The sequence below is a fragment of the Urocitellus parryii genome, chromosome 2, assembly GCF_045843805.1.
Source record: "Urocitellus parryii isolate mUroPar1 chromosome 2, mUroPar1.hap1, whole genome shotgun sequence".
Lineage (NCBI taxonomy): Eukaryota > Metazoa > Chordata > Mammalia > Rodentia > Sciuridae > Urocitellus > Urocitellus parryii.
This window is the reverse complement of record NC_135532.1, coordinates 91847486-91860319: the sequence shown is the minus strand read 5'-3', so window position 1 is coordinate 91860319 and position 12834 is coordinate 91847486. Positions and strand designations below refer to the sequence as shown.

The 12834-nt window shown below is 38.2% G+C and overlaps 1 protein-coding gene across 2 annotated transcripts in view; it reads right to left on the bottom strand.

The window, feature by feature from the left end:
* Arih2 (ariadne RBR E3 ubiquitin protein ligase 2) overlaps window positions 1–12834 on the bottom strand; it is a 65577-nt gene that overhangs the window by 30392 nt on the left and 22351 nt on the right. The window contains exon 2 of one of the 2 annotated variants that reach the window (XM_077795241.1): window positions 2578–2623. The exons of the other annotated variant lie outside the window; for it this stretch is intronic. Within the exon in view, the coding sequence (XP_077651367.1) occupies window positions 2578–2616 (39 nt within the window). The 5' untranslated portion in view covers window positions 2617–2623. The remainder of the gene's footprint in view (window positions 1–2577; window positions 2624–12834) is intronic. 2 annotated transcript variants of the gene reach the window in all.

The window sequence follows — 12834 nt, the reverse complement described above, 5'->3', positions numbered from 1 at the left end:
TGTAGTAAAAGATCGGCAATTAAAAACCTGGATGGCAGATATATGGATATCCACTGTACAACTTTTTCAAATTTTTAGATGTTTATAAGTTTTCATATTAAAAGAGGGGGAAAGTTTGTCAAACTATTTCAATAGCAATCGCATGCATTAACAAATATCACAATATACTAATGGCTGACCTTTATACTACTGTATCAAATAACTTGGACTATTTCTTCAAAAATAAAAATTCCCCTTTAGAGTTTTAACATACTTTTAATTAAAGGTTGATTATACATTATGAATTCTAGTATAAAGCTATATAATTTCCACACAGGTTTACAATGTTAAGAACTTCAGCACTTTGGCCTTTCCCAATCTCCCTGACCAAACTTTCTTAGTTTCCCACTGGATGCTCTACTTCCAATCTGCCAGCTCCATAAATGTCATTGTTCCTCAAGATATGGCTCTCACTCTTGTCACTCTGTGTCCTATCTTTGAGCAATCAAATTTGTGCCTGAACCTTAACTGGTATGAACATAAGCACAAAAGTCAAGAATTCTTCTTTCATTTTCTGACAACTGAGAAAGGTAGTTTACATGCACAAGATAGGGAAGGAGAGGCAAACAAACAATGGTACAAAGTTCATTAAAGAATGAAGATGCCCACAAGTTTCTGGGAGGCCTAAAGAAAGAAGGCTTTTACACTAAAATGTAGAGATGAAGAAAAGGAGTAAATTGTGGGTCAAAATGGGGTCAGAACAGAGGCCTAATATATCCCATATTCCCCCCTCTTCTCCCTCTGCCCTCAAAACCCATACCACAATAAATCAGACAGTGATGGGGAGCTTCCTTTCCAGCTCAAAGGACTGTGGGTTCATGTTTGTTATCGTTTTCTCTAGAAACTGCTCCGAATTACCCACAGGCCTCAAACCAATAGAGCTTTGTTTTGCTATTGCACTGAAACCTCAACTACCTGGTGGTTTCCAGATCTTTATTTCACAAAGCATTTAGCTATATGCATGTCAAAAAGAACTTTGCTTCTGATCATCAATACTTTCCGAAGGTCATAAGCCTGTGTTTACGACAGAAACTTGAAAGGTATGTATCACTGACACAGGGCCTGAAACACATTTAGTAGTAGCCACTTGGTTACACTGTGCACAGATACATAAAGAAGTCAACTGCTGCAAAGTCAAATTTTTCTTTCTGCTTTTTAATAAAGAACTAGTAAATCTATAATCCCAGTTCTGAAACATGAGGATTCCTAGTTCAAGCCCAGCCTGGGCAACTTAGTGAGACCATGTCTCAAAAGAAAAAACAAAAAGGAGTGGAGATTTATTTCAGTGGTAGAGCACTTGTCTAGCATATGTGAAGGCCCTGGGTTCAATTCCCAGTACTGCAAAAAACGTAAAACTAATTAATGCACCATATAATTCTATTCCTGCTCCACAAGCTGAGCTGAACAGCTGAAAGCAGAGACCACGGGGAAATCCAGGATACCGGTTAATTTTTCTAAGATTTTTCTCACAGACATACAATGAAGTATATATGAATGCTTTAGGTGCTGTTACCAGCAAGCAGTTACTGACATGATCAATAGCACGGCACACAAAACCAAAACTTCAGCATTTTATAAGATGTTCTGGAGGCATTTTCTTCCACAGTCTCAAAAGGTTTTAGGGATCAGAGAAATGAACTCCAACTATCAGTTTAGAATGGAAACTACCCTGGTAAAATAAAACCTCTGAATCTCTATGGTCTTTGACAGACTCACTACAAAGAGACAGTTGCAGGGATTCAAGATCTTAAAGGAAACAATGTCAACAGGAATTTCTTTGTGGGCGTATACTTTACAATTTTGTGACTTGCTGTTCCACTTTATTTTTCAACTTTAATCAGTATTTACTTTCTCCACTAGGTCTTTAAACAGAAAGCAGACTGTGGTGAAATCATATTTCAAATTGTAAGTCCCAAGCCAACATCTTTCTTTCAAACGTTTTAATGAGTTTCAGGAAATTTAACTTCAAGTCTACATGAAGTGTGTTAGTAAGTGACAGTCACATTTTTCTGGTTTCCACTAAGCCTCTCCAAACTAAAAACTTTAGGCAAGAGTCTATCAAAATTTCGAATTAATCATTGGAAGAAACATTTGGGTCCCCTAACCACAAAAAAATTAAAATACCAAATAAGATATATCCTGCTACTGAAGGAAATTCCAAGCACATTTGATATTTAAGACCTTTTCTACAAGCCAACATCTTTCTTTCAGACAAACGTTTTAAAGAGTTTCAGGAAATTTAACTATTATTTGACATCCCAGAGAGAACACTTGGAGTGTATGTTTATATTTAAAACAATACACAGAACATACTAATTTTATATAAAGATCATGGCACATACTGAATTGCTTTTGTTCCTGACAATTCCCCCAAGGAAATCCATGAACATGATCAGTTGCTTCATCTTTTTAGCTTTCTCTAGCTGGTTCAAGCTATCTAGCCCTCAAGGACAAGTTAACACAGCTTGCAAGTTATTTCCCCAGAAAAAAGAAATCCAGCAGCCCACCAAAACTGTCAACAGCCCTTCCCAAACTTACCAGTGCCATAGGGAGGATGCAGCTGATGGCAGTGAGCATCAACGGCCTGAAAAAATACAGGTGGTAGTTTCAATTTTTATTTAAAATTCTTACTTGCCAACTGCCTGAAATCTTTTAAGGCTACATGAATGAGTCTTCATGCCTCAGCCTCTGTTAAGCCACTCCGTGGTCCAATCACATTTTTAACAAACACTAGTGGTCATTCACTAAAATGTAGAGATGAAGAAAAAGAGTGAATTGTGGGTCAGCTTCTGATCTTGGGGTAGAAGGGGACATGATACAGGAAATCTAGCCTAAAGAGGTCAAGATGGATGGATTCAGGTCTTAGGAGGTCAAAGAAGGGAAGGACATAAGAAGGTAATAAAGGGGTAAGAGGGAGAAACAAGGTTAAGGCACAGAGACAAAGGAATAGGTAAACACCAGTATAGGATGGGGAAAAATGAGCGTGGGTGGTGGTGGTATAGAGGATGTCCCAGAGAGCTTCTGAGTTAATAGACAAAGCTTATCCCGAAGTCTATTTAAGTGGTGGAGCTTCACTTTCCCCATACTTCACACCTACATATTCTCAGTCTCTATAAAGGTTAAATCTCAGGCACCTAATCATAACTTTACCCCCTTTCACTTTATAGGCTCACTAGAAGGATGACTGACTTAACTGAAGCACCCACATTATACTTGCTTCAAATCCGATTAATAAAAACAAATTTGAAAATTTCTCACTAGTCTCACTACTATGGTTGCCAATCATATATGCAAAATATAGTAATATAGTAATGAAAACAAAGTCATTCTTTGACCGTAAGCGTACTTTTTTATTATTATGAAAAATCTCAAAACATCTACAAAAGTAAAGAAAATAATAAAAACCATGTATCTATCACCTAGCTCTAACATGAACTTGTGGCCAGGCCCACTGTGTCTCCATTCCTACCCTCCAGATTACTTTGAAGCAAATCTTAGCCAGCATATCTTTTTAGGGTGCATTTAATTGAAAACCCTCTGGGAAGTACTTAGTACAAAATCCTAGTTTCAGTCCCTTCTAGAATTTCCAGGGATGCATCTCATACAGCATTTCAGCAGATGAAGGTCAATTCTAGCAAATACAATCAAAAGAAATGTAGATGGGAGCCAGTAGCAAATGAACCACACACAATAAGTAAAAGTTGAATCTCTATTCCTACAACTACAATCCCATCTTTTCAAATGTTATTTCAAACAATATTTTGTCTCTTCCCACCAGGCAAAAGAAAAGGAATACTAAATACCAGCTAGGCAGTACATCTGTGTCTCTCCTCTTCTCCAAAGGGAGGACACCTAAGAGGCCAGCACATCTTAATGACAAAGCCACAGATTTCAAAAGCAAGTATCAAAGTACAGTTTCTACCTGTGGACTGCTAACCTAAGCTATCCACTCTGCTTTGCTCAGAACACATAATCCAAGGCTGGGGACGTACCTCAGCGATAGAGCATGCACTTAAAATGCATAAGGCCCTGGTTCAATTCCCAGCACCACCACCACCACCACAACAAAAAAACATAATCCAGTTTTTATAACTTTTATGAAAAACCTCATAAACAACAAGGAACAGAATGCAAGCTCCTGGAAGGCGGAGTTTTTGTTTGTCTGTTTTGCTTTGTTTCCTTTTCTAACATATTCAAGCATCCGGGGCAATGTCTGTACCATCTGTTAAGACCACCCTCTGCTTGTCTCCTAGTAGTCCAGCCTCCAGTCATCACATACCCACAGCCTTCTAAGTGCTGGCAGACCACAAGACCATCCAAGCCTTCAGCAATGCTCAATCTAGTGACACACCCAGATAAAGTTCCTCTATAGAAGGTAAAAAAAGATGGGGCACTAAGATGTCCTGAGGTTAGCAGGAAAAGCAGAGATGCTGATAGAAAGTTTGAGGCAAAATTCAAGTATATGGGTTAGGGAGAAGAGCAATATAAAGTTGTTCTTAAGGTGAGTTTGAAGAAGTCACTGTTTTTCAATAGAACAAGATAATCAAAGATATCTGCAGTGGCTCTATCAGAAAAATCTGAAGTAGAAGTAGAAAAGGTTATATTATTTATAAATACTTCTCTTATCATCCTAAAAAGTGAAAGGACCAAAATTAAAGGTAAAGAAACCTTTAAGTACTTTTAAGAAAGCACTCAGTAAATTTACTGAGAAACAATTTTTAACCTATCCCAATTATCAACGAACAAAGAAAATCCAATGGTTCATAAAAATCACTCTGATGGGTAACGTGATATACACAGGTAATCCCAGTGGGCTTGAGGCAGAGCCAGGAGGACTGCAAGTTAAAAGCCAGCCTCAGCAATTTAGCAAAGCCCTAAGCAACTTAGTGAGACCCTGTCTCAATAAAAAAGTAAAGGGCTAGGGATGTGACTTAGTGGTTAAGTGTCCCTAGGTTCAATCCCTGATACCAAAAGGAAAAAAAAAAAAACATTGATAAAAAGGAATGATACTGCTATCACATTCCTCTCCACCATTATCAGTCTTCCTATCCAGGAGAAATGTGTTCCAGTCATTTGTCTAGATTCTTCTATTGATTACTTACTCCATTCATTCTATTTTCTTCTTTTTAATTTTTATCTTCAAGTAACTAATTCAAAAAAGAATTTCTACCATGCAGCTCTCTTTCCATGGTAGAAAGCTACAAGGCTCTCGGTTCAATTCCCAGTACCAATGTCGCCCCCCAACACACAAACACAAAAGGGAAATAAATTTGGGGAATCCTAACATGCCTGAAAACATGTTTACTTGCAATGAAGATTCTAAATTTTAAATCCCCCACCCCACCCCCCAGGGCCAGGCACAGTGGCACTCGCCTGTCAATCCCAGCAGCTTGAGAGACTGAGGCAAGAGGATTTTGAGATCAAAGGAAACCTCGGCAAAAGTAAGGTGCTATGTAACTCAGCAAGACCTTATCTCTAAATAAAATACAAAATAAGACTTGGCTCAGTGGTTGAGTACCCCGGAGTTCAATCCCTAGTACCAAATAAATACATAAATAAATAATCCCCCCCCCAAAAAAAAAAATCACCTCTCCCCCCTGCAAGACTTTGAAGAGCTGGGCATGGTGGCACTCACGCCTTTTAATCCCAGCAACTGGGGAGGCTGAGGCAGGAGGATTGAAAGTTAGAGGCCCACCTCAGCGATAACCGAGACTATGCAATTTAGCAAGACCCTGTCTTAAAAAATAAAAAGGGCTGTCGTGTGGCTCAGCGCCCCTGAGTTCAATCCCCTGTACTGGAAAAAAAAAAAAAAAAGATTTTGAAGATTGTTATTCTACTGACTTCTGTTTGTCACTCCTCCTGATGAGATGTCTGATTTCCATTTCTTATGGAAGACTTGGTATATTGTTATTGGGTCTTTATTTAGCCTTCTGAACAATGGAAAGACCCTTTCAATATGAAAACCATAGGCTGCGCCTCTTTTTAGATCCAAAAAAACTTTCTTTTTATTTCATTGCCAACATTTTCTTCTCTTTAATAATTTTTGTTTTTATGTTCCAAAAATTCTGATAGATGCTATATTTCCTGCATTGATATCTCCTTTTTCCTACATATATTTTTGCCTGTACTTTGAGAATGATGTTTCTTTTCTCTTCCAGTACTGGACACTGAACCAGATGCCCTTTATCACTGAGCTACATCCCCAGCCCTTTGATATTTTGAGATAGGGTCTCAATAAGTCACGAAGACTGGCCTTGAAACTTATGATTCTCCTGCAGAAGCTTCCTGTAATATCTGGGATTACACATGTGTGCCACATGCTGGCAAGAAAAATCTTCTTGGACTGGCTGGGGTTATGGCTCAGCAGTAGAGTGCTTCCCTAGTGCATGTGAGGTACTAGTTTCAATCCCCATCACTATACAAAAATAAAATAAATAAAGGTTATTGTGTCCATCTACAACTAAAAACCAAATATTAAAAAAAAAGAGAAAGATCTTCTCATCTATCTATGGAATATTTTTTTTTAATTTAGCAAACTTATTAACTTGTCCCATGAGCTCTTTTTCTTTTCTTTTCTTCCTGATGGAAGCTGATAGCTTTATGGATGTCATATCTTGAATATCCTAGAGAATATTAAATAGGGCTGGGGATGTGGCTCAAGTGGTAGCGCGCCATGCCTGGCATGCGTGCGGCCCGGGTTCGATCCTCAGCACCACATACCAACAAAGATGTTGTGTCCGCCGAGAACTAAAAATAAAATATGAAAAAAAAAAAGAGAATATTAAATAGTCCACTATTAAAGATAAGCAAAATTGCCAGGTGTGGCGGCGCACACCTGTAATCCTACTGGCATGGGATGCCAAGGGAGGAGAATTCCAAGTTCAAAGCCAGCCTCAGCAACTTAGTGAGGCACTAAGCAACTCAATGAGACCCTGTCTCTAAATAAAATATTAAAAAGGGCTGGGGGGTCTGGGGATGTGGCTCAGGCGGTAGCGCGCTCGTCTGGCATGCGTGCGGCCCGGGTTCGATCCCCAGCACCACATACCAACAAAGATGTTGTGTCCGCCGAGAACTAAGAAATAAATATTAAAAAAAATTTCTCTCTCTCCCCTCTCTCACTCTCTCTTTAAAAAAAAAAAATTCTCTCTCTCTCTCTAAAAAAAAAAAAAAAAAAAGGGCTGGGGATGTGGCTCAGTAGTTAAGTACCTCTGGGTTCAATCCGTAATACCAAAAAAAAAAAAAAAAAAAGATAAGCAAAATTATCTACTGTCTGTTTTGGCTAAAGTTAATTTTTCTATGTCTCTTTCATTTTGCATGTTTTCTTGGTTAGCCCTTCACATTGAGAAACAAAGGGTCATGGGCTGGGGATGTGGCTTAAGTGGTAGCGCGCTCGCCTGGCATGCGTGCGGCCCGAGTTCGATCCTCAGCACCACGTACAAACAAAGATGTTGTGTCCGCCAAAAACTAGGAGATAAATATTTAAAAAAAAAAAAAAAAGAGAGAAACAAAGGGTCACTATTTAAAAAAAAAAAAGTACTGATGTGTGCTACAACTGAATAAATCTCAAAAGTATTATGTTGAGTAAAAGCAGACAAACACAAAAGATCATGTAATGCATAATTCCATTTATGTGACATATGTAGAATAGGTAAATTGACAAAGAGAAAATATTACTGGCAGCAGGTAGTAGGAATAATGCTTAATAAGTACTGGGTTTCATTTAGGGATAATGAAAATAGTTTTGAACTAGATGGAAATGACAGCTGTACAACACTGTGAAGGTACTAAATAAAACTAAATTTTACACATTATTTATTTTTGGTACTGGGGAATGAACCCAGGTTTTGTGCATGCCGAGCATATGCTCTTGATTTTGGGGGGGGCAGTGCTGGGAATCAAACCTAGGGCTTTGCACAAGCCAGCAAGTATTCTACCAGTGAGCCACATCCCCAGCTCAGAATTGCATACTTTAAATGGTTAATTTAATGTTTTATGATAGTACCTTTATTTTCTTAAAAGTAGACAAAGGTCAGGAAAATGAACCCTAAGATCTGTGTATATGGATAGAACTTGTCAACTGACAAGTTTTCCTTTAGGGTGAAAGATTAGAAGCAGTTGTTATTCAAAACTCAAGGGAGGGGGTGGGGTTGTTAGCTCAGAAGTGGAGCACAGACACTGGGTTCCAACCTTAACACCACATACAAATAAATGAATAAAACAAAAGTATCCACCTACAACTAAAAATATAATAATAAAAAAAAATAACTCAAGGGGTAAATTAAATCGGCCAAATCTTATATTCTAAGGACCCTATTTCTCCCCAATTTATTCTATTTCTTAAAAATAAACAGATTTTTCCCTCCTGCAAATGGGGGCAGGGTTAATTGTTCTATAAATAGACCTTTAATTAATCCCCATATTTGCAGCACACTTATCTTTTCCAGCTTTTATCTGTCAAATCTGATCTGCTGAACAAGCTGGCTTCCAAGTTTAATTATGTCCCACACGACACCTTCAGTCCGTTCTTTTTGTTAATATGAACATATGAACATGTACGTGTGTCTATTTTCATGGTAATTAAAAATGAGAGGCACTCATATTTACCTCATTCCCTTTAATAATTCTCTGTACTCTCCAGTCCTCCAGACCACCACTGATTTATTTTACTTTGCAATAGATTAATTTGCATTTCTACAACTTTACACAATTGACATGATAACGTATCAATCCTTTTTCCCTCTGGTTTCCTTCATGTGGCATACTTAGTTTGAGGTTTAATCAATGCTGCTTATATGAGTAGTTAATTCTCTTTATATTACCAAGAAGTATGCTGTTCTAAGAGTGTCCCACTACAGATTAAATATCCCTTATGCAAAATACTCAGGGCCAAAAGCCTTTCGGATTTCAGTGTTTTGGAACATTTGCATTCATTCTACCAGTCAAGGGGCTGGGGAAGTAGTGGTAGAAGCACTTGCGTATCATGTGTAAGGCCTGGGTTTAGAGAGAGAGAGAGAGAGAGAGAGAGAGAGAGAGAGAGAGAGAGAGAGAGAGAGACACACACACACACACACACACACACACACACGACTTTACCAGTGAGCATCAACAGTATTAAAAAAGGTTCAGATTTCAGATTAGGGATACTAGATCTGTATTTGTGTGTTCATTCTTCTGTTTATGGATATGTAGGTTGTTTCCAGTTTTTGGCTATTGCAAATAAAACTGTTACAAACATCTGATATCCAAACAAACAAAAACAAATAGAGGGAACATAAAAGAATGTGAGTGCAGCCAATCATTTGAGGCAGAGTCTGCTGTTAGTAAGTTTGAAAGGAAAGATTTGGCATGTTCTACTACAGTAAAATAAAATTCAAAATTTTTAAAATTCATTATAGTTATGATTATAGATAGTGTCTTTACAGCTACTCATTATTCAAAAGCATAAAAACTTACCTTTTATCTTGATAATCAATAAAATATGAGTTACATTTAGACATCAAAAATATTAAAGAAAGCCTATCCACCTTGTGAGAATAGAATAACTGGGCAGTTTATGGCCTAGTCCCACTATGGTTATGAAATCAGTACATTCCAAACACCGGACACATAACTTCTCAGCAGTCAAAGAAAGCAAACACTCGTCTTTCATTTCAGTAACCCGAATCATTTAACTATTTTTTAAATACATTTACAATATAAAAGGCTTTAACCTCACTCCTGAAAACTGTTTCATTACAACTGTATAAAGTTCAGGTTTCTGTTGAGAATTGCCTAAATTTACCTAGATATGTGTCACAAGCCAGGAATCATATATTCAGATTTAAACCCCCTCTAATTAAGAGGCCAGCTGGCTTCATGAAAAAGGTCCTTTGACAAGTATTGTCTTTTGTTTACAAGTGGGAGCATACAGTAGAATTTGGAGGTTAAATTAGCAAGAGTTTTTGTGATATGTATACATAATGGAATGTTACTCAGCATTTAAAAGAATAAAATTAAGGCATCTGCAGGTAAATGGATGGAGCTGGAGAATGTCATACTAACTGAAGTAAGCCAACCCAAAAAACTAAAAGGCCAAATATTAATATCTGATTAACAGATGCTGATCCATGATGGAAAGGGGAGGATGGGAAGAATGGAGGAACTTGGGATTGTGCAAAGGGGAGAGTGGGGAGGAGTCATGGGGATAGGAAAGATGATGGAATGAGATGGACATCATTACCCTATGTACATGTATGATTGCACAATTGGTGCGTCTCTACATTGTATACAACCAGAGAATTGAAATGGGCTCCATTTGTGTGCGATGAACTGAAATGCATTCTGCTGTCATGAACAACTAAGTAGAACAAATTAAAAACAAATTCTTAAGTTTTGAATTTATTGACATGGGCTTAGCCAGTTAACAAGAACACAAGATAACTGGGCATTTTTGGTAGGTGCTAATATGCAAAAAAAAAAAAAAAAAAAAGTGGAACTCCATCTCAAAAGAATTCACACCCTGGCTTACAAACTGTTAATCTGTAATCCTCGAAAAGCATACCAAGAAATAAGCATAAAATGGTACAGAGGCGAGAACTGACAGACTCAGGAGATAAGGAAAGGCTGCCTGGGAAAAGTAAATCAAGAGCAAATCTTGTTTACAGCTTGGTGAATGGTGGTACCAATAATTAAGACAGAAAAACTAGACAAGGCTATCTATAGACTGGGAAGTGATGGTGAGACTGATAAAGGCCTAAATTAAGGGATAAAAGAAATAAGAGCTGACCATGAAAAAAAAAACTGGTAGTCACAGAGATCATCCTTAGCAGATAGAGATAATATTTTGTTCACAAATATAAGAACAGCTCTGTTTTCCTATTAAAAGTCTTCAAACAAACCTTGCACTTATCCTGTTTGTACAACTTGTGGTTATCACTGAGAAACCATTTCTGATTATAAAGATCTGTGACTATCAAAGAAAAGAAACAGCTGGGGGCTCAGAGGTAGAGTGCTCACCCAGCATGCATGAGGTTCTGGATTCAATCCGCAGCACTGCATAAAGTAAAGACATTGTGTATCCACCTATAACTTAAAAAAAAAGCAACAGCTGGGAGTGATAGTACATGCCTGTGATCCCAGCACCTTGGGAGGTTGAGGCAGAAGATTGCAAGTTCTAGGTCAACTTAGTGATACCCTTTCTCAAAATGAAAAATAAACAAGGGCTGGGATTTAGCTGAATGGTTAAGTACGCTTGAATTCAATCCTCAGTACCATTAAAAAAAAAAAAAGAATTGCAATAAGTCCATGTTCTGACTGTTCATGCCAGTTTAAGCAATAAAGCCACGGGCAGACACATTTCATGAAAAGCAAGATAAGCTTTCTGCTTTCTCAATCTGCACCTTCCTCTAGTCTTTCCTCCCTCTTTGGGGCTGACATCTCTAATCCCTCAGATTATTCCTGGAATAACAGAGGCAATGACAAAGTAAAAAAAGAGGATTAGACTGGGAATAGAACAAAAGTTACAGAAAATTAAGGGAGTACCTCAATAACAGAGAACCCAAATCAACTAAGCACTTCTTTAAGTAGTGCTTGTCAACATCAAACACTGCAGTTGTTCCAAAATGAAGGAATAACAACCAGGCTACATTTTCCTGTATCCTTTTCCTGGCCCTTATGTAAAATTCATTTTATGTTTTCACATTTCTTGTCAGTGGGCCCCAAGAGAAGAGCACCAGAAATTCTATGCAAAAGTATCCAATTATGATCTAATATCATATGCACATTTAGCAACACCAGTCAGCAGTGTTGCCCAAAACCTTCCTTCATGTGACACCTCCATTACCACCTAAGAAGCAAAATTCTGAGAATGTGTCTTTAAGGAATCACATCAAACGTGAAAATGACATTTCCATTGCTCCATTCTTGCACTACCTCCACCATACAATGCAATGTTTGTTTCAATATTCATGTGTAAGCACTTCACACATATTATAATCACATTTAAATCTGTGAAGGAGGTAAATCATTTTATAGATCAGGACACTGAAGCTTAAGAGATTTTGAGGGACTTGCTTGGGTCACATTAAATAGCTAAAAAAAAAAAAAAAAAAAAGGATTGGAACCATATCATCTAACCATTACCCCAAGGTCTAGACAAAGCCCAACAGACACAAAGGCCATATCCCGAAGATGCTTGTGGCAATACAATCAGTCCCCAACAACTGTAACACAAAAGTACTCACCTAAATGCCCCAAAAGGAGAGGTGAAGAAAATTAAGATTCAACAACAAGATGGTGTGCTATAAGGCCATTTTATATAAGTATTTATGGGGACTAAGTAAAAAACAAGAAAACATTGGACATACACACAAAAGCAAAACACATTAGGATGACAGGCTTTCCTTCCTCCTCCCCTTTCATGGTGGTTGTGGGGGACTTTCTACCTGGCTGAGGAGACCTGAAATGGTCAATCAGAGACTGACATGGCAATGGACCCCAACCACCAAAGGTTCCCACCAGTGGAAGCAGTCGCCCTATCAATTCAATCACTCCTGACCAACCCGCAACAAACACAATCCCCCTAAACTTGGCTCTGCCAACCTGCTATCTGTAGCTTCAATTTAGATGGCGTAGGCCCTCCTACCTCCAGTTTCTATTATTAGCATTGTTCTTGCCTTCCCAGCCTGCGGCTTTCCTGGCCCTCACCCTTTCCAGGACCAGTGAACCTCTTCTGTGGGAGCGCCCTCCCCAATAAACCTTCTTTTGGTGCCTCATTCTTGTTCCATGGTTCCTGATCTTGTGTGCCCTTTTCTGCTT